This window comes from Mauremys reevesii, unplaced genomic scaffold (assembly GCF_016161935.1).
Source record: "Mauremys reevesii isolate NIE-2019 unplaced genomic scaffold, ASM1616193v1 Contig1, whole genome shotgun sequence".
Classification (NCBI taxonomy): Eukaryota; Metazoa; Chordata; order Testudines; family Geoemydidae; genus Mauremys; species Mauremys reevesii.
Window position 1 is genome coordinate 4089809 of NW_024100715.1, and position 22049 is coordinate 4111857.

General features: G+C 49.2%; 1 protein-coding gene across 3 annotated transcripts; it reads right to left on the minus strand.

The window, feature by feature from the left end:
* On the minus strand, positions 1-17530 carry LOC120392512 (killer cell lectin-like receptor subfamily F member 1). Of its 3 annotated transcripts, XM_039517312.1 has the most exons (8): positions 17007-17530; positions 14117-14299; positions 11228-12053; positions 9138-9236; positions 6902-7072; positions 3002-3156; positions 2322-2434; positions 1-1167 (listed from the first exon to the last, which is right to left on the minus strand). In XM_039517312.1, exons 3-8 carry the CDS (start codon positions 11310-11312, stop codon positions 1044-1046), a joined length of 747 nt encoding a protein of 248 aa, XP_039373246.1. In that variant the 5' UTR covers positions 11313-12053; positions 14117-14299; positions 17007-17530; the 3' UTR covers positions 1-1043. The 3 variants fall into 3 exon arrangements, with proteins under 3 accessions (XP_039373246.1, XP_039373247.1, XP_039373249.1); XM_039517313.1 differs by lacking the exon at positions 14117-14299; XM_039517315.1 differs by lacking the exon at positions 6902-7072.
* Positions 17531-22049: the final 4519 nt, after the last annotated feature.

Consider the following 22049-nt stretch of genomic DNA (forward strand, 5'->3'; position numbering starts at 1 on the left):
CCACATGCCAGAATGAGAAGCCACTCTCAGGAGCGGGTGCACGTGTTCAAAAAGGTGACATGAATGATCCCTGAACTCCCTGGGTTTAGATAAAACAAGTTTATTGTAGAAAAATATATTTTAAGTGATTACAAGTACTGAGGCATAAAAGTCAGAATTGGTTACAAAGAAAATAAAAAGATAAACCACATGCTAATGCTTAACGCAACACGCTAAATGAACTTAGAAGCAAAAAAATTTCGCACAATAAGCTTACAGCAGTCTGGCTGGATTGCTTCAACCAGGACCTCCCACACAGTTCAATGATGCTTCCTTTGTCTTTCAAACATTGTAGCTGCCATGAGTTGAGATGAGGGGAGAGACGTAATTTGTGTTTTGTGTGTGCTCTATTTTTATACAATTCTCCCTTCTTTGAGGATTATCTCCAGCTGGGGTTCAGGCAACAGACAGTCTGTTAACACAGGACGTCCAGCTGTTTCCATTGCCAATATGTAAAGTTCTTGCTCACACTCTTCTTCCTGGCAAAGAATGGCCACTTAACTAGGTGATAGTCCATGATACTTCATTTGATTATGCTGACATCTGCCTGGGACACCGGTGTGTCTTTGTCTCTGAAGAACAGGTTTGGGCCTGATTTTCTAACTCTGGAATATGTCACAGCAATGCTATACAGTAGAATCTTATAAATATACAAACAATGATACTGCAAATATTTTATCTGGACAATAATGTTCAGCAGATTATGAGGTCTCAAATGATACCTCACAAGGCATACTTTGGTGGAAGGGGATACAGGGGGAGGAAGAGGCGTGTTCTTGCTGGACCAGAGTCACTGGTGCAGTGTTTTCATCCATGAGATGTTCCTTTGCCCTTGGGCCTGATTTGCACATGCATGTACCTGAGTTGAAGATAAAAATAGCTGGTCTGAGGATGCACATACATGTATCTGCAGGCACATCCGCTCCTGGAAGTCTGGCCCGAAGACTGAAACCCAAGGCAGTGTACTGGTCTGTTACAGGAACAAGTGTCTCTAATGCCACTGTTTAGAGCAGCACGGCTTCCTTCTGGCAAATCCATTTGAATTCAGCACTGCAGGTTTCAGAGTGAATCCGATTCCCTTTTATCACCCCACAGCTGTTCACGTCGGTAGGACTCGTTACTGGGAACCTGTAAAACAGAGGAGAAAGGAAGCCAATGAGCCAAATTCAGAGCCTCTGTAACTCTGCCGAAATCAATGGAGTTGATTACATCAGGACAAATTTGTCCTTATTGTGCTTAGATTAAATGACAGGAACCTAGAGTAGTTGGGTCTTTATTCTAATCCAATGGGCAGTTTGAATTCTTTCATGAGCTTTGTGTAACACGTGCTAGCAAATCTGATATTTTTTCTCCAATTTGGGAGCTAAACTGAAAAAAAAAATTGTTTGGTTCAAACCAAAACTGATTCCCCCCCCCCCCCTTGGTTTTTCTTTCTGGAATGAAAAACTGAACAGGAAAAAAAAATCATCACGAGTCGAAAAACATCCCTACCTTAAATGAAATGCAAATATTTCTATATATGCGTTATTTTTTGTTTTGTTTTGGGAACATATTACATTTTTTTAATACACATTGCTACATTTTGAAACAAAGCATCATTTCAAAATGAAAAGTTGCAACGCTGCATTTCCAACAGCTGAACAAACCATTTTAACTTTTTGGTGGGGAAAAATGGGCAGCCAAAACTATTTGTTAATTTGGGTTGACTTCACAAACAGTTTAATTGCCCTAAAAATGCATTATTTTTTCCAGTGAATTTACTGGTCACTGATAAAAAAAAAAAAACACCACTGTAGTTGCGCAGGGGTCGGCAACCTTTCAGAAGTGCTGTGCCGAGTCTTCATTTATTCACTCTGATTTAAGGTTTCGCGTGCCGGTCATACATGTTAATGTTTTTAGAAGGTCTCTTTCTATAAGTCTATAATATATAACTAAACTATTGTTGTATGTAAAGTAAATAAGGTTTTTCAAATGTTTAAGAAGCTTAATTTAAAACTAAATTAAAATGCAGAGCCCCCCAGACCGGTGGCCAAGACCCAGGCAGTGTGAGTGCCACTGAAAATCAGCTCACGTGCCGCCTTCGGCGCACGTGTAATAGGTTGCCTACACCTGTGCTAGAGTCTCTGCATTCATAGAGCTGGCCCTGGAGCTGAAAGAATCTTGCAGTTTGGTTTGTTTAGATACCCGGCTGCATGTGCTCGAGGCCTATGAATAGCTAAACCAGACGGTGCCATTACATGTGCTTAAAAAAAATAAAATAGCAACCACCAGGCAACACTCACAGAGTTTGGTCTAACACAGAGTTGTCCACCCAGGTCCAGTCCTTCTCTGCAGATGGAACACTGAGCCCGAGCCAGACGTAATATTTACCCTGTGTGACGTTCTGTATGAACTCCTGCGGGGTGAAGACAGAGGGTGAGGACAACCTGCCAGAGCTCTAGGGTTCTTGGCTTCAGCCAGCAAACTGGACAGACTGTTCTCCAACAGACACTTGAGTATTTAGGATTTGTCTACACTAGAATTTCTTTTGTTGTTATAATGTCCCAGCACTTCTACCATCTGTGTCGCGGCACCAGTGGGAGCGCTCATGTAAACGGGGCTCAGGGCTAGATGACACAGGGTGGGAGTGCCAAGTGTCTAGGGGAATTAGGAGCAGAAGTAACAGTGGCAGTCACTTGTCACCCCATTGACAGGGACTTATGCTCCTAACTCCCTTTTGAGCTTCTGAAAATCACACCCAGAGTAGTTAATATACCTCTCTGCCTCCCGCCCTGCTGTTCCCCATGCTTAGATCCTGATGGGGAGGGGGCATCCATCAGAATGAGGCAAGAGGAGGAATACGCAGAGGCAGTGGGGACAGACAGGGTTGGGGCTCTCCCTGCTCTGTCACCTCTTGCACATCTGGTACCACGTAACCAGTGATCCCTCCAGCAGAAGTCTAGGACCCTCTGTTTTACATTACCATCTCCTCCTGGTCCTGGAGCACTAGCTTTCGAGAGCTCTTCGCTGAGCAGTCAGCACGGCTCTCGGTCCAGTTTTTGCTGTCTTTGGAAAACCAGTAACACTTTCCCCTGCGTGACAGCCAGTCCATGGGGCAGAGTTTGCAGCTGGAGCCGTCTGGAGAGAGATGTGGCGAGACACAGCATTAATGATCCTTAGCCCCAGGGAACGTGTGTGCTTATAACAGCTCAGAGAGGGTACAAATCTCACTGAGTTAGGCATTATTGGTGATCCCATCCAGAGGCTCTCTCAATATTTAACAACGAGAGCTGGGCAGAACATTTCCCTCAAAACCGTTTTCTAGCAGAAAAGCCGTTTCAACAAAATGTTCTCATGAAACCGTGTCAATTTTGACACATTCTCACAGAAAAAAGTTCCAGAATAACAAGTTTTTTTATTGTGGAAAAATGTTCAGCTCCGAACATTTCAAAATTTCACTTTGAATTTTATTTTATGGATTCTTATTTTTATAGGATTGGTATTATTTTATACATTGTTTCATGCCGTGTCATAATACGTTGAAAGATTCTGTGATTTTATTTTAATTTAATTTTATAATTCATTACGGGCAGCTGCTACTTTGTGCTGATCAAAAACAATGTTGATAAACTGCGGAGGGTTCAGAGAAGAATCACGAGAATGATCGGAGGATTAGAAAACCTGTTGTACAGCGATAGACTCAGAGCTATTTAGCTGAACAAAGAGACGGTTAAGGGGTGAGTTGATCACAGTCTGTAATTATCTGTGTGGGAAACAAATATTTCATAATGGGCTTTTTGATCTAGCAGAGAAATATAATGTGATGGAACCTGAAGCTAGACAAATTCAGATTAGAAATAAGATGTACATTTTTACCAGTGAGGGTAATTAACCAGTGGAACCATTTACCAAGGGTCATGGTGGATTCTCCATCACTGACCATTCTGAAATCAAGATGGGATGTTTTTCCGAAAGATCTGCTCTGGGAATTATTTGGGGCAGTTCTCTGGCCTGTGTCCTACAGGAGGTCAGACTAGCTCAGCGGTTCTCAAACTTCATTGCACTGCAACCCCCTTGTGATAACAAATGTTACTCCCAGGTGGGAGAACCGAAACCTGAGCCCTCCCCAGCCTCCCCACCCCAGGGGGTGGGGGTGCAAAGCCTGAGACCCGTCACCCAGGGCTGAGCTCCTCAGGCTTCGGCCCCAGGCTGTGGGGTTTGGGCTTCGGCCCTGAGCCCCAGCAAGTCTAACGCCCGCCCTGGCCACCCCATTACAATGGGGTCACGACCACTTCGGGGTTCTGACCCCCGGTTTGAGAACCGCTGGACTAGATGATGACAATGGTCCCCTCTGGCCTTGGAATCTACCAGTCTATGCTTGAAACATCGGGTCGTCTTTTCTTTTCTAGATCAGCGCGTCTCCGGTTTGTGCTGTAATGAAACAGTCTGGCACTTTGTGTCAAACTCTTTTCATTGCACGGCAAGGAGGAGACCCTTTGATCTCAGTCTCAAACTGTTTCATTGTTTAATTATGACACAAAGTGGCACAGTTTCAACAGGAGAGATTTCCCCTACACGACTCAATAGCCCAGGGTTGGGGGCACTGGGTGCGATTCCCCAGGTCCAGATCAGGCAGAATTCTGGGTTTCCCACATCCGGGCCGAGGGCTGTAGCTAGTGGGTATAACAGAGATGTGCTACCAGCCAAAATCCTGCTCTGTGCAGCTCCAGCTGTCCTTGATGTTAGGCACCTACAGGGTTAAGTGGCAGCTGGGAGTGGGTGTTGAGGATCCCAGCAGTATCGAAATGTTGGACTTAGGCTCCTCGAGTGACCATTAGTCATCTAAGTCCCTTTATGGATCCAGCCATAGGGTCCTCACTCAGCGTCACCCACTGTCACTATCGCTGCATCCTCGAGCGTCACCCAGAACCACCCAGGCATTGTCAGCCACTGGCATCAGCCAGAACTAGCTCTGCACGCTCAGCCTCAGCCGTACACGGCTACCTCCACGCTGCCCCGATCTCCGCTCCTCCCGCAGGCCGGCACAAAACCTGCATGATGCCCTCAGCCTGACAAAGCAGAGCCACCTGCTTCCCAATGCACGGGCCGTGTAACAGGCAGACGTGCTGCTGGTGTTACAAGAGAGCATCTGAAGTCACTGCTCAGGTTTCTGTGTGAGAGGTGGGTGAAGCTGGGATGCCTAGTGCTTTCTGGTGGGGGTGAAGGCCTTACAGCCCACTGGAGTGTGTTACTGACAGTGCTGTAGCAACATGGCTGTGCCTTTGTGGGGAAGGCTACGGGATACCCTGGTGAAATCTGAACTATCACTAAATACCGTCTTTGTTGGAGTATCTTAGAACAACCTGTCCTGCCGGGGGGAATTCAGCAAATAGTAAATTTGCCAAATAATGCCCTTGTTTTTGCACTCTGGCTATTCACAATTTTGGGTTGAATTCCACAAATCGTTTTGGCCCTAACTTTTTTTTTTTCTGGAAAAAGACAAATTGGTTCATTTCAGCCATATCAAAATGTGTCATTTCAACCTCTCATTTTGAAACAGTATTTCAACTTCCAGTCTGGCTAGTATAAAATAAATACATTTTTAAAGGGCAAAATACCCCTGAAAAATGAAAAAAAATAGTTTTAGGTTGACAAAATGAAGCCAAAATGAAGCTTTTTCATTTTTTTTCAATACATTGAACATTTTCCAAAAAATCCAGTTTTGGTTTGAACTGAACTGGTGTTTATTTTTTCTCCCCCCTGCCCCCCTTAGCCTGTTGTTTTGGTTCAGCCCCTGAACCGAAAAATCAATTATTCGCTCAGCAATTCTGTCACCCTGACAATTTCCCTGACTGACCACTGGAGGTCACTGTGCCCCACAATCCCCAGTGAGAGGTGTCTGCCATTGGTGCTAGTTGGCCTGCAAACATTGTCCAAATTAGATCACAAAACTATTTGCTTGTCTGTCCGTAGCCAGCACTTCTCCCCTTCCCCTGATGCCACCAGACTGGGAATTCAGGCACCCAGTGTCTGCCCTACCTCCAGCCACTGCCGAGGAGGCTTGGAAAGAAATTTCCTTCCTCTGAGCCCACTTGGATGGGGGAGGTCGGATATGGCCGTGTCTCCTACCCCTGGCCAGTGCTTTCTCTGATGGCCTGGCCTCTGCTGGGACCTGGTGCCAGATGTTAATATCCATGTTTCTGCCCCACCTCCCTGATCCACCTCTGGCCTCCCTCCTGTTGGTGGGGATGGGGAAAGATGCCCCAGGCTCATCTTCTCCTGGTCTGAGGTTGGAGGAAGGAGACTCTCTCTCAGCAGCACCACTTCTCGCAGACTCATAGAAATGTCGGGCTGGACGGGACCTTGAGAGGTCATCAAGTCCAGCCCCCTGCACTGAGCACGACCAGGTAAACCTAGATCGTCCCTGACAGGTGTTTGTCCAAGCTGTTCTTAAACATCTCCCGTGATGGGGATTCCACAACCTCCCCTGGAAGCCTGTTCCAGAGCTCAATTACCCTCAGAGTTAGAACGTTCTTCCCAATATTTAACCTGATTCTCCCTTCCTGCAGATGAAGCCCGTTAGTTCTCGTCCTGCCTTCAGTGGCCATGGAGAACAACTGATCCCCGTTATTTTTATAACAGCCCGTAACGTATTTGTTATCCTTGGAGGAAATATGGGAGAAGATCCCTTTCCTGCATCCCCCATCCACAGCATCCCCCCCCCTTCCCCCAGTCTCACTGTGTGAGAGAAAATCTCCAGGGCCCCCTGAGAACTGGGATGGGAGGAGGAGAGAGGTTAGCAGGCTGGCCTGCCCATGGCCGGCCTCCTTCAAACAGGCCCCTCTCTGCCTGCGCGGTGCATGGAACATGCCGTTGTGGTTACCTGCTGAGGGGCTCTGGGCTGAGTGACACAGACTCTGCTTCAGGCGAGACACCAAATCATCCAGGCTCCTGTTGCATTCTCTGCCGGGGGAGTGTCTCTGAGCGACACCGCTGCTCTCAGGGACCGATGAGACTGCGCCGGTGTCCGTCTGCAGGGAGCGGCCCTGGAAAACTTCCGAGCAGCGGGCAGGTGAGTGGTTGTTACTGCTGCTGTTATGGCCGCAGGAGCTCAGGTTGTGCACTTTAGGGGTCACTGATGTACGAGCTCCCAGGGGCCACAGGGCTTTCCCAAGGTCCCTTGTGCTGCACAGCAGCTGCCCCTAAGGAGGGCTAATGGCCAGGACACCTGTCCAGACCATGCAGTCCTAGGTGAGCGGCTCTGACTATGGGGGTTTCCCCAGGGCCGAGGCAGGAACAAGGAACAGGGTGAGAGTGCAAGAGACACAGAGGATACCTGCTTCTTGGTGACCGGCACTGGGGCTTCTGCAAGGGGGCGTTGCCAGGGAGCAGTTTATGACCAGGAACCCAGATAGCTGTCTGTCTGTCTATCCCCATGCACACCCTCCCTCCCTCCCTCTCTAGTAAATAAACAAATGGCACTAGGAAATACCCTGGATCTGCATTACCAATCTCTCCTCCAGACAGGAAACTGACCTGCCAGACCCTGAAATCTGCCAGCACCCAGCAAAGAGTGGAATGATCATCACTATTGAGGGATCTGAACAGTGAGAATGTGATGATGTGAAAAATCACCAAGGAGCATCTGTTGACCCTGGTAGGGACAGAGGTGATGATGGAGTGCGGCAGGCAGGAAGGAAGAGCTTTGTTCATGATGAATATTCTAATGCATTCCATGTTTTCCTTCATATCATGATGTTGAAAGTTCTCATCCAGGGGGTGTTTGACCCAAGGACAATCACTGGCCTAATGAAAGCCAGTGGGGAGCTAAGCAACCTCCTTCAACCTCAACAAAAGGGGCAATTAAGCCCCTTTATACGGCAGAGACAGCTGCAGGCAGCAGAGGTTACCACCCACTGCAACAGATCAGAGCTAAGCCAGGTGGGCGGAGAGGTTTCCTGGTTGGAAACGCAGGGGCTAGGTTATTGGCTGTAGCCTGTGTGTGTTGGAGGGGAGGAGCCAGGAGAAGCAGGTGTGAGCATGACACCTGAGAGGAAGCACGAGGACAGAACTTCTTGGGCACAGAGCTCAGTGGAGAGGCAGGCTTGGGGATTTCTGAGCAAGGAGACTTCCTGCTGCTGTTTGTTTCTCCTGTGATCAGAGAAACGGGACTTGGTGCATGTTTTTTGTAAATAAACAAGATGACACTAAGAACAGACCTGACTCATATTGATTTCTCCTGATGGCCATGGACAGCAGCGAACCATTCGGACCAAAGGGGCAACAATATTTGACAAAGACGACGTTTCCCCCCCAACTGGATGACCTGAGTTTCAGGAACCAAGCTCAGACTGGACCTTGTTCTTGTAACACTTTGCCCTGGCCGTGATGATGCGTCCAGTCATCACTGACAAGTGGAGCAAAATCTCAAGGGATTTATGCCCGGACAGGAGAACTGGGGCTACGTCGCTGAAGAGTTAGTCAGCTAACGGATTCTCCACGTCCAACATTTAGAAATTTGTTTTCATTCTGAATTGGAATGAAAAGTCAAAATTTTGACCTTTCCCGCAAAATGGAAACTCTGGAAAAAAAATTCTGTTCAGAAACATTGAACCAGTTGTTTCGATAATGTCAAAAGGTTTCACTGTGATAAGGTAAAAAGGCATTTCGTTATGACAAGTCAAAACATTTTCTTGTCATAATCAATATGATGATAAATGTGTAACATTCTGAAATTTAAATATATCATTATCATTTTGCTTTTTATAGACTGTAAATGTAGAAACAAAATGAATCAAAATGGGAAAGTCAAAACAAAACTTTTTACCTTATCGAAATGGAACATTTTGACCTTACTGAAACAAAATAAGTCAAAATGAAACATGGTTACCTCATCAAAACAAAACATTTCAACATTATTGAAACTCAATGAAAAAAAAATTAAAATTTGTTTGGATGTTTTTCTGGTGACAATTTTATAGACATTGACACATTCCCCTCAAACTTTCATTCTGATGAAACTGCATTTTCCAATGGAAAACCATTCCGTTGAAAACTTCCCAACCAGCTGCAACCACTAGGCACCTGTTCCAATGAAGAGCAGGCCTTGAGCTACTCACCCTGAACACCCAGTGCAATTACTGCTGTAGCCAGGATCACGTCGCCAGCCAAAGCAATCCACAGAACGAACCCGTGCCGGCGTGCAAATCCCCGGAGATCTGTGAGATGCAATATTCAGTGAAGCACTTTCTGTAGCTACTTAAGGACGTGTTAAACAAAGAGGCATATGTGCTTATCTACATTGCAAACAAAAACACGCCGTGCCAAATCTCAGAGCCTGGATCGATTGACTTGGGCTCATGGGGCTCGGGCTGTGGGATCAAAAATAATAGTGCAGATGCTCTGGCTGGAACTCAGGCTCTGAATCCATCACGGGATTTCAGAGACTGGGGTCCAGTCCAAACCTGGATATCTACACTGCAATTTTTAGACCTGCAGCCTGAATCACTTGGTCTGGGCTCTGACACTCAGTGCCACGGGTGTTTCTCTGCAGTGTAGACATGAAGGCAGTGTGCTACTGAGGCCGGTTGTAAAGCTGTCAGACAGGGATACACTATTCTGAGGAGTTCCCCATTGACTGGCTGGCCAGAGTGTTGGACTGTTATTTCCAGAGCAATGTGAAACTATTGGAAAAGTGGGTCAGATTTGAGCAGTGGTTTTAATCAGTCTTGTCTAGTCAGCCCATGAGAAAAGCCGCCAGCACCAGGAGTGATTTGGGGCGATAGACCAAACGGACACATAATCCATTGCAGTCAATGGGTCAGATTTGAATTGTATCTAAACATACTGTTCCTGTCTCGCACTCAGCATCCTGCTGGTTGGCTTAGTCCCTGCTTTCAGCGCTGGGCCACGAAGCCGAACCCTTCAGCATCTGTTCAGACTCCTCGTGTCCTTCTCTTCGCTATGTGCTGGTGGGACTTGCGATCGCTGGTGATGCTGAACATAACAACTTGCTTCAGAGGTGAGATCTGTGCTGGCAAGTATAATAGGTACCCCTCGGGCTGAGCCTCCTACACAGGCATCGGGCTAAATTCGTTGTGAGGTTTTGTCAGTTTCTGGTGGTGTGAACTGTGATGGAAATTCTGCTGGGGGAACAGGTGGCAGCTGCACAAAACATCCTCCCCCACTGGTGCGAAGGGGTGAATGCACACAGACACGTACACACACACACACACACACACAGACGCGCGCACACACACACACACAGACGCGCGCGCACACACACACAGAGACACGCACAATGGGCTTAGCTGGCAGGGAGAGAGACACTTTAGAATTCCCTGCACCAACAGTGATGAATTTGGCCCATTGTTTGCCCGACGATTAACGGACTCTGGATTTTCTTTGAGCCTTTGAGCTGGGAGACCTAAACAGTTTCTAAATCAAGCGACATTTCACTTGCTAGTCAAAGGGAAGAGAGACGTTTCTCCTCAGCCGGTTCAGATGTGAACACATCTAATGGCAGCCACTGGGATAACCTCACTTTGTCCTTCTGTCCCTTCCACCCTTCTACACAACTTCCATCCATCCCAGCCCCCGTCGGACTCCCTCGCTAGTTTCATTTGCAGCCTCGACGCCTGTCTCTGCCGCGCCATCTTGTCCTGGCTCCGGATTCTCATCTCCGTTGCACTCACTGAATTCAGCACCTGGGCCTGAGGCCGAGGACTGCAGTGGGGTCACCGGGTTTACACTGGGGTCACCAACATCAGGAACCTGGCTCCTCCCTCCAAATCCAATCATCAAACTCCGCTCACTGAGTCTCCCAGGGTGTTCGTGCTCAATTGCCACCCTGAACTTGCCCCTTCCTTTCCTCACTCCCAGCTAGACCCTTTGGGCCCGATCCCCAGCTGGGGTATCAATATAACTTACTGAAATCCCCCAGAAGATGTATAAAAGCTGCTGTTACATTTTACTGCCCTGGCATGTGAGTGTAAAGGAGGTTCCCAGCTGCAAAGATTCCAGTGATATTTATACACTCATGTGGCTGTTGAGAGAAATCAAGTGTTCTGTGTTATGCCAAAGAGAGGCAGATACCAGGACAAGCTTTTTCTGAGCACCGCCTGGTAGCTAGGGAATTGCTCTCTGAACTCTGCCGGCTAAACTTTAAACTTAGGACAAATCGGGAGAGAATAAAATCAAATACACTTACCGTGGTGCTTAAGGGAAGAGGGTTGGCAGGCAGGGGATGCATCTTCCAGAACGTTTATATCCGCGTAGATAATCTCCTCAGTCATGGTCCAGACAGCAAAAGACGACAGCACCCAGCAAGGGACGTTGTGTGGAAGGGCAGCCGCTGAGATGTACGTGCAATCCAAGGCGAGTGGTGCCTCCTAAATCAGGAAGTAGCACCTGGCCTATTTCTGTGCTGGGGATTTCCTTCATTAGCAGGTTACCCAAGAGCAATTGACACCAGAGGCAGAAAGCCGTCCTGTTGAGCAGCGAGCCCCCGACACAAGAAATTCTGCCTTCAAAATGGCCGTGACAATAAAGCGTTCAACGGTTCAGTGGTGGTTTCCTGCTGGGGTCGGCCATCTTGAATCCAGACACGTTGCCTTTTCTTTCCCAACAGTTTTGGGATGGCCAGGCCCATGCGTCGATACTCCCATGTCTACACAACTGGTGCGCTCGATGGACGCTGGGCGTGAATCCCCCTTTCACGGGGGTGGCTGCTCTGCTGCAGCGAGGTGAACTTGAGCGTGAGTCACAGCCGTGTAGAACCTGGTGTTAAGTGACTGGGTTCCCACAAGCAGCGGGGGCTGAGTTTTGAGGGGGCCTTCTCACCTTTATACACCCCCGAGGGCCCTGCAGCCGTCCCCGCTCATGTCAGCGTTGTGACAGCCGACTCAATGGCCACCCAGAACCAGCAGGGGTGGAAGTTCAAGTTAAGTTTCTATTACACCCAACCCAGCCACGACTCCGCTGCCGCTGGGCCAACGTGTGGCTTGGAAGCGAAGAGGCCAACGACTGGGCCCGTCCTGTGGGGAGAACAATTGTTATTTCATTTCCCCCCCCAAGCCCCGGGCACTTGGCGCTCCCCAGAAATGAGCCGGGCCCCTGCCTCCCAGCACTGGCCACGTATGCTCAGCTCTGAGACACCCAGTGAGGGTCAGCCACTGGCCCACGCGAGAGGAAGGATGAGGGTAACACTAACAGGTTCCCACGGTTGCTCAGTGTATGTGTGAAGGTCGTTGCTTATGCAGATGACAGCCAAGTGAGCTGTTAGAAGGGCTTTGAAAGAGGCTGGGACCTGGTAACAGGGCTTTGGTGACCCCATAAGGGCAGCATGGGAGAAGGTATATTCGGGGCCACTCCCCTCCCTGCTAACTCAAATTTAGCCAGCTGTGGGAGCTGCTCATGTTCACAGCTACAGGCCTCGGCAAACCCCTTCTCTGCTCAGCTACTGGACCTGCCCGCATCCATCTGCTGCTGGAGACCCCTCCGCAGCTTTTGGGGAGAGGGGAGCATGGACGAAACGAACAAGAAAAGACAAGAAGGGTGGAAAGGCAGGAAGGAGCGAGAGCGAAGAAGACTCCAGACTCATTGATGAGCCGCTGTTCTGTTTCCAGCCTGCAGGGGAGCCCCAGTTTGGGACAAGCGTGCTTGGGAAGGGGGTGCTCCAGAATTGGGAGTGTCCTGGAACAAGAACTCTGGGGCGCAGCGCAAGCTCATCAATCCGTGCACACCGCGTTCGCCCTACAGGGGTAGGTAACTCCCTGGGAAAGAAAATTATGTGCAGAACACAAGTGGCATAACCGGCTCTCCCAGGGGCAGGGCTGGACTGAGGTGCACTGGCAGAAATGTGGGTGAGATGACCCAAGGCTGAGACATGGGGGGCCCTGTGCATTGGGTTTGATGGGCGAGGCAAAGCTACATTTGTATGGGAGAAGCTAGCGTGGCACCTGCCAACTCCAGGCTTGGCTCTAATCAGCCCCTGAGTGAATTCACTCGCATGAACATTTTAAGAATAAAATGCAGATTCTTTCGGAGGCAGCACTGCCAGGCACTGGCCAACAGGAACTGTGGCATCAGCAGCCCTGATTCTTTCTCTTATCATCCAAAACTCATTCTGCTTTCCATGGGAGGAGAGGTGCTGAGCCAGGACGCAAGGGAGCGAGGTACCCACCTCTGCCACAGGCTCTCTTTGTGCCCTTGGGTGAGACACTTAAAGTGTCTGTTTCCCTTTAAGAACATAAGAATGGCCATACTGGGTCAGAGCAATGGTCCATCCAGCTCAATATCCTGTCTTCCAACAGTGGCCAGTGCCAGGTGCTTCAGAGGGAATAAACAGAACAAGACAACTATCAAGTGATTCATCCCCTGTCGCCCATTTCCAGCTTCTGGCAAACAGAGGCTAGAGACACCATCCTTGCCCATCCTGGCTAATAGCCATTGATGGGCCTATCCTCCATGAACTTATCTAGTTCTTTTTTTGAACTGGTTGTAGACTTGGCCTTCACAACATCCTCTGGCAAGGAGTTCCATGGGTTGACTCTGGCAGCATCAGAAAAAAACCCTCAACCTTCATGCCTCAGTTTCCCTTATTTAGACTGGTCCTCCTGTTGAGAGAAAGTGTGGCCTGGTGGCTACTGGAGAGGGACTCAGGAGGCCTCAGTTCTGCCAGCTGGGTGACCTTGGGCCCCGCTCTGTGACTCAGTTTTCCCATCTGTAAAATAGGGATAATAACACTGGTGTTCCTTTGTGAAGCGCTTGGTGCTTTATGGATGAAAAGTGCTAGCTAGGAGCTAGGGATTATTATCAGTCTATGTGAGGGGCTCAGCTAGTCCAGTGAGGAGGGACTGAGTCTGTTCTTGCGCCTTTGGCCTGGCGAAGTTGCTCCACACTAGTCATTTCCCTAGTGCTAAAAGCAGGCAGTATTTTTAGAACAGACTCAACTACTCTGCTTCAAGGCCTGTTCTGTGCAGGTATTGGTCAGTGAGCTCTGCAGTCTGACTGGAAATTACCTTACCACACAGCCGGGCTAACCCACAAATGACCTTATGGGTTTGGTTTTTTCCCCTCCCGTGTGGGCTCTGCTCACCTTCTTCCGCTTGCAATAGGTGCTGAAAGATGTTGTCTCTCAGATCTAGCTTGTGATGGCAGCTCCCTGACTTGCGCCCTCTTGATCTGTGGACCCGCCTCAAAATGTTGTTACTCAGGGTCCACACTCGACAGCCGCCCCTAGGGGTGAAGACCGGTGCCGGGAAATGGTTTTCTTTTTCCTCTGTGGAAATGTCAGATTGGTGAAAAAAAATCAAACCCCGAAATATTTAAGAGTCCCAAGTGTCGCTGCAGTGCCTCGTGGGATTTGTAGTTCCCCATAATATATCGATTGCAAACCTAGAAGAGGGACCACTGTGATCATCTATACCTCAGGTATAGCAAACACCAAGCAACTTCCCCAAAATCATTCTGATCTGAACTAGAGCGGGTCTTTTAGGACTAGCCTACACTAGATGTGCTACGGCGGCGCAGCTGTATCTATGCTGACAGGTGAGAGCTCTCCCGTCGGCTTAATAAAACCACCTCTGCGAGAGGCAGTATCTATGTCAGTGGGAGAAGCTCCGTCATACACTGGTGCTTAGGGCTGGTGTAATTTACGTTGTTCGGGGCGGGGGGTGGCTTATTCACAGCCCTGAGCAACATAAGCTATACCGACATAACCTGTAGTGTAGACAAACCCTTAGAAAAACATCCAATCTTGATTTAAAAATTAGTAGTGATGGAGAATCCACCACAGCTCTTGGTAAGTTGTTCCAATGGTTAATTACATTCACTGTTAAATATCTTGCACCTTATTTCCAGTCTGAATTTATCTAGCTTCAACCTCCAGCCACTGGATCTTGTTTGATCTTTTTGCCTGCTAGATTGAAAAGCCCATTATCAAAGATTTTCCCCCAGGTAGATACTCACAACCTTCTATTTGTTAAGCTAAATAGATTGAACTCCTTGACTCTATCACTATAATGATATGACCAAGTTGCAACTTTGTGGATGAAACCAGACAATCACTATGTTCTTCAATGAACTCACACAGGAGAATGGTAACTAACAAAAACACCCTGTCACCTGTGGATGAACACTTTTCACAGAGTGATCACTCCATATCTGACCTCTCAGTGCTCCCCCTCAAAGGAATCCTCCACAACACCTTCAAAAAACTGAGCCTGCGAGCTTAAATTCATTACTCTGGTAGGCTATGTCTACACTACCACAGTAAGTTCACCTAAGTTACACTGCTCCAGCTATGTGAATAATGTAGCTGGAGTCAATGTAGCTTAGGTTGACTTACTGTGGTGTCTACACCGCACTGGGTAGATGGGAGACACTCTCCCATTGACTTACCTTACTGTTCTCATTCGGGATGGAGTACTGGAGTCAATTGTAGAGCGATCTGCAGTCAATTTGGCAGGTCTTCACTAGGCCTGCTAAATCGACCCCCAGTGCATTTATCACCAGAGCATCAATCCGATTGTAGTGTAGACATAGCCTAGACACTAAAAATCCTGGACTGAACAGAGACACCAGATTTATTACTTATTACAACAATCGGTAACCTGCTAACCCCCCAACTGCCTTTTTTGTCCTGTGACTGCAGAGGTGTTAATGGGCCATTCCACCTTGAATGGTCCCTTTCAGTGTGTGCTAATTAGTTATGCTACTTACAGGCAACAAAATGGCAGATGAAATTCAATGTTGGTAAATGCAAAGTAATGCCCTTTGGGAAACATAATCCCAACTATACATACAAAATTATGGGGTCTAACTTAGCTGTTGCCACTCAATTAAGAGATCTTGGAGTCACTGTGGATAGTTCTCTGAAAACATCCACTCAATGTGCAGCGGCAGTCAAAAAAGCAAACCGAATGTTTGGAATCGTTAGGAAAGAAATAGAGGATAAGACAGAAAATATCATATTGCCTCTGTATAAATCCATGGTACACCCACATCTTGAATATTGTGTGCAGATCTGGTCACCCCATCTCAAAAAGATATACTAGAATTGGAAAAGGTTCAGAAAAGAGCAACAAAAATTATCAGGGGTATGGAACAGCTTCCATATGAGGAGAGATTAATAAGAATGGAACTTTTCATCTTGGAAAAGAGACGACTAAGAGAGAATATGATAGAGGTCTATAAAATCATGACTGGTGTAGAGAAAGTAGATAAGGAAGTGTTGTTTACTACTTCTCATAGCACAAGAACTAGGGGTCACCCAATTAAATTAATAGGCAGCAGGCGTAAAACAAACAAAAGGAAGTATTTCTTCACGCAACACACAGTCGACCTGTGGAATGCCTTGCCAGAGGATGTTGTGAAGGCCAAGACTATAACAGGGTTCAAAAAGGAACTAGATAAATTCATGGAGGATAGGTCCATCAGTGGCTATTAGCCTGGATAGGCAGGGATGCCAAACCATGCTCTGAAGTGTCCCTAGCCTCTTTTTGCCAGAAACTGGGAATGGGCGACAGGGGACGGATCATTTGATGATTATCTGTTCTGTTCGTTCTCTCTAAAGCAACCTGGCATTGGCCACTGTCAGAAGACAGGACACTGGGCTAGATGGATATTTGGCTTGACCTAGTATGGCCACTCTTACGTTCTTAATCTGTTGCACCCTGTATTTTGCTGTGATGCTGGGAGAACCTTTCCTAGCCCTGAAGAAGAACTCAGGCTGCCTCAAAAGCTTCTCTCTCCCCGCAGCAGAAATTGTTCCAATAAAAAATATCAGCTCACCCACCTTGTCTCTCTCTGTCACTCCCAGGCAGGGTTTCTAATCCTTTTAATCGTTCTTGTGAACCTTCTCTGACACCTCTGCAAGGTATCAACACCCTTTGTGAACTGTGGGCGCCAGCTCTGGACACAGGATTCCAGTAGCAACCGTACCAGTGCCGAATCCAGAGGTAAAACCATTTTCTACTCGTACTTACGATTCCCCTGTTTACGCATCCAAGCATCACAGCATCGCACTGGGAGCTCGCATTCAGCTGATTATCCACCAAGGCTCCCCAGGACTTTTTCAGAATTCCAGGATAGAGCGCCCAGCCTATCGGCAAGGCCCGGTTTCTTTGCTCCTACACGGATGGCTTTACATTTTTGAAGTATTATCATTAAGGGACTGAGCGGCTGGTTGGAGTAGGAAATTCCCTTTGATCAGTAAGCCCTGTGGTACGTGGGCAGTGTTAGTATTTGCACTACAGACATCCTGTAGATTGTATCAGCATTAGAATATGGGCTAGATGCAGGAAGCAGTGGGTGTGTCACTGCTGATACTGCTGCCTGTCATATTAACTAATATTGTCTCGTTTCCTTGTAAACTTCCCCTCCCTCCCCCAATCTGTCTGTATCCGCCTCTTATCGCTTGTCTTAGAATCATAGACTGAAAAGTTGCTGCCTTTCTCTTTTTTACCATGTAGAATAATAAAATAAATCGATTGGAATATAAATATTGTACTGTGTAGGCTATAGAGCAGCATAAACAAGTCACGGTGTGAAATTTTAGTTTGTGCTGACTTTGCTAGTGCTTTTGATGCAGCCTGCTGTAAAACTAGGCAAATAGCTAGATGAGTTGATGTGCCCCCTGGAAGACCCCTGCGTACCCCCAGGAGTACGTGTACCCCCAGGAGTATGTGTACCCCTAGTTGAGAACCACTGAACTAGTCTAACCTCCTGCCAAGAAAGATGCAGGATTTGTTGTGTCTGTTCCATCCAAGACAGATGGCTTAGACTTGGCTTGTCAGCTGTTTGGGGAAGGGACTATCTTTTCACCCTTCGTTTGTAGAGAGTTTAGCGCAACAGTGGCCTGGGACATGCCACTACGATAATGCAAAATAATAAATAATAACAACAAATCTCGGGCAGTGGAGCCTAGTGGGTCAAGCACAGGACTGGGACTCAGGAGACCTGGGTTCCATTCCCTGCTCTGCCACTGGCCTGCTGGGTGACCTTGGGCACGTCACACCTCTCTGTGCCTCAGTTTCCTCATCATTATGTAAGCGGAGGAATGGTCCCGCTATTGCGGGGAACTTTCCTGGCTTCTGCGCTACCCCGGTGAAGTGGGCTAGCGAAAGGATCTGAGTCCTCGCTCCCACTTCCTTTACCCAGAGGCCTCCCTGCCCTTGAGGACTCTCCTTCCACTCTCCTGTCTGGCAGAGTCCTCGTAACCCCAACAAGGCTGGGCCCTGGATTCCTGGGGGGCTCGACCCCCAACCCTGCTGTGGTAACCCAGGACAGGGGCTAGGGTGTCCCCACTCCGGGGTGCTCTCTCTGCACTGGGCACCTCCCCTGACCCACTGATTATTCCATACAATTTAAAGCAAATACAAGTTGTTTAATTAACAATTAATTTTCAAAAGGAATAAGGAAAAATGGGAAAGGTTAAAGAAAAACACATCACCCCGCTCTGTGGCAGGGAACATCACAACCAGTGTCTCTGGAACGTCAGAGCGGTTCACAGGCTGTTCCTTGTAGGTCCCAGGCCTCCTTCTCCAGCCCTGGCTGTGCTGCAGGGACGCTGCGGGTTGGACACTTGCTCTGGTGGTGGCCACACGCCCTCAGGCTCTAGGTGGCAGGACCCTCTAGGTTGCCCCTGCCCTGTCAGGGTTACGATCCCCCCCAAGTCTGGCCTGCAGAGCCTCTTGGCTGAGGCGTCTCCCTGCGCTGGGCCCACTGCCCAGGGTCCCCCTCGCTCTCCCCAGCTGCTCACCGCACCTGGCTCCGGACTGCTCCAGGTCCAGCTCCAGCTCCAGCCCCAGCCCCAGCTCCGCTCTGCCTCAGCACGGCTGCTGCTGCTGCTCTGCCTCCAGCTCCCTGGATTGCTCCTCTGGCCCCTCTGGCTCTGGTTGCTGCAGCTCTGCTCCCAGCACAGGTCTGCTCCCTGGGCTGCTTCTGTGACTCTGCTCCCAGCTCTGACCTGCTTCCTGGGCGGCTTCTCTGGCCCCTCTGGCTCTGGTGGCTGCAGCTCTGCTCCCAGGGCAGGGCTGCTCTCTCTGGGCTGTGCTCTGGCTTTTGAGCTGCAGCTCTGCTCCCGGCAGCTCAGCTCACTGCCCTGCTCTCTCCTTAGCTCAGCCCCACTCCAACTGCCCCAGGCAATTCCAACTCACATGGAGGATGGGACCCCCCCCCCCAGCCTCCTGACTCCCTGATTAGCTGCCCGCCCTGTCAATCAGGCTGACCTGGAGCATTGGCCTCTCCCCATTGTTCCTGGGGACTGTCAGTCTCAGGCTCCTGATTTCCAATTGACTGTTCCCCTTTTACTGATGGGAGCTAGCAACCAACCCCCCACACTGAATGTTAGTAAGGGGGCAACAGTCCCCTTACATGTAAAATAAGGCTACTGCCCGCGTTTGTAAAGTGCTTTGAGCTCTGCTGCTGCAAGGCACTAGGGAAGTGAGGTGTTGTTCGGCAGGAGGTCTGACTCAGTACTGCCAACCTCCAACGTCCCAAAATCGTGAGTCAGACACTAAAACAATCGCAGGAGATTGGCTACGATTCGTTAATAAAGTCGCCGCTTTCGTCTCCCCCCAAGCAGGAGCCCAGACGCTCAGCTGGCAGCGTTTGCTTTGATTAAAGACAGGCAGCAGGGCTGGCAGATAAAGGGAAGTTGCTCCCAGGGCTTGTCTGCCCAGCGAGAGGATACGCGCTTACGGGGATGTGAATGCTGAAGCTCACTGAATCGCTAACTAGTCCACGTAGGCCCTGCAGGTGCATGCTAGTTCCCGTAGCGTGTTTTAATGTTGTGTTGACTACATTAAAGCACACTAGGGAATGGCTGATGCACCAGCCTACACAGATCAGTTAATGTGTTACACGTGAGCAGGGGCGCTGGGTATCACAGGCCTCCCCAAACAGCCCGGCGTGGCCCCGCCCATGCTCCACCCCCTGGCCCCATCCTCCCTGTTTCCAGTCCCCGCTCTTCCCCCGTGGCCAGGCCGGAGCGGGGCAGGCTGGCCTGCAGCCAGGACTCTGGGCGGCTGGTGCTGGTGCTCGCGTCACCTGGCGCTGGGGGCTGCATCACCCTCCTGGTGCTCTGTGCTGGGGCCGCACCGCTCTCCTGGTGCTCCGGGGCTGGGGCTGTGCCATTCACCCAGTGCTGTGGGGCTGGGGCTGGAATCACGCCACCTGCCCAGGGCTGGGGCCTCGCCGACTGCCTGGTGCTCCAGGACTGGGGGTGCTCAGGCAGCTGGGGATAGGGCAGGGGGCCCAGTGGCCACGGTAGGGGTCTCTGGGTCTCTGGTGGGGGAGAGGGTTGGGAAGGGGCCTTGAGCAGAAGGGGAGGAGCCAGGGACTAGTCTCCTCCAATGGACGGTTCACACGCTGCCCATGTATGCTGATGAAATCACCCCCCTGGTAGTGTACAGTGCCCCACCGTGTAGACAAGCCCCGTGGCATCATGTACGGCTAGGCCGAGATCTTCAAATGCGACTAGTGATTGGAGGTGGCCAATCTGAAATACTTTAAAGGGGCCTGATTTTTAGAAGGTGGGTGGTCAGGTCCCTTTAGATGTCACAGGTTGGGCTCCCAAAAAGCACTAGTCACTTTTGAAACTCACAGCCAGGTAAGGTGTGTTTTTCAAAAGAGTCTAACATAACATCGGCGCCACCAGTCCCATGGATTTTCAGCAGGACTTGTGCTCCTAGGTAGAGCTGGGCACAAAAATTTGAATGAAACTTGTTTTGGAAAAAAAATGCAGATTCAGGTTTGACAGAAACATTTCATGACTTCAGGCCAAATTCGCCAAATTATTTCAGTCCACGTCCACCTGGCCCAAATCTGAAAACATTTTGTTTCAACATTTTTTTAAAAAGAATCATTTTGATGTTTCGATTTGAAATAACTTTTTGTTTAGAAATGTCTTAGTGTTATAATTGTAAAACCCCCTTAAAATAGCTCAAAATCAAACAATTGTTTTCATTATTATTATTATTAGGAACTGCCTCGGAACCAAAACCTCAGTTATTCCCCCAGATCTATTCCTAGGTCACTTAGATGCTTTTTGAAAATTCAACTAACTTAATAAAGTTCTAGGCAGGGCTTAATTTGTAATGAAAGAGGTGCTGGGAATCAAGCAATTTTTTTTACATTCATAACTGATGCAGCAGGCCCAGGGGCACCGGAGCTCACTCCTGGCACAAATTAAATACTGGTTTCAGAGTCATTTTTGGCCTGCAGTCAATCTTTTGATTCATTTTTGTCTTTCGCCTCACAAAAAAAACTCTACTCCATTTTACAGAGCTGAGAGGTCCCTGTTTAACAGCCATAGCTCTCATGTGTCCATCATCTGAGCTTCCTGTGTGGTTTCAGTCAGAACCTTTGAGGAGCTCTGTGGGCTACAGAGCTAAACCAAACCGGCCTTGTGACCAGTCAGAGCTGGTTGCTTTTCTAAAAGATGTAAGAGCAGGAAAAGACAAGACAAGACTCTGGGTGAGTTTTGGATGGTGCGGGATGAAGAATGATTCCTGGTGATGAATTTCTGATGGATGAGGAAGAACCCAAAACACCTGTCTCAAGGTGAGACCCTAGGGCGGAGGTCCCCAAACTGTGGGTCAAGGCCCTCTAGGGGAACTGGGGAGGAATGTTCCAGGGGGCGTGGCAGGGCACCCACATGAGGCGGGGAGGGAGCAGCACCCAGCCCCATGCCACTCCCGCCTCTGCTCCGGCCCTGCCCCCAGCCACACGCCTGGCCCCGCGCCCAACCTCAGCCCTTGAACCGCAGTCCGGCCATGCCGCTGGCCCCGGCCCCGCCCCCGCCCCTAGCCTCGACCCCTGGCCACGGCTCTGTTCTCGGCCCCAGCCTCAGCCTCCTTATCTCTGTCTGCATCTCCCCAACCCCAGAGCTGCAGCCCCACTTGGGGGCGGGGGGAAGTGGCAGACAGGGTAAGGGGGGGGGCACGACACTGAAAAATGTGGGGACCACTGCCCTAAGGACTAATTTCAACCCACGTCATGGTATTTCTAGTGGCAGTGCAGGAACG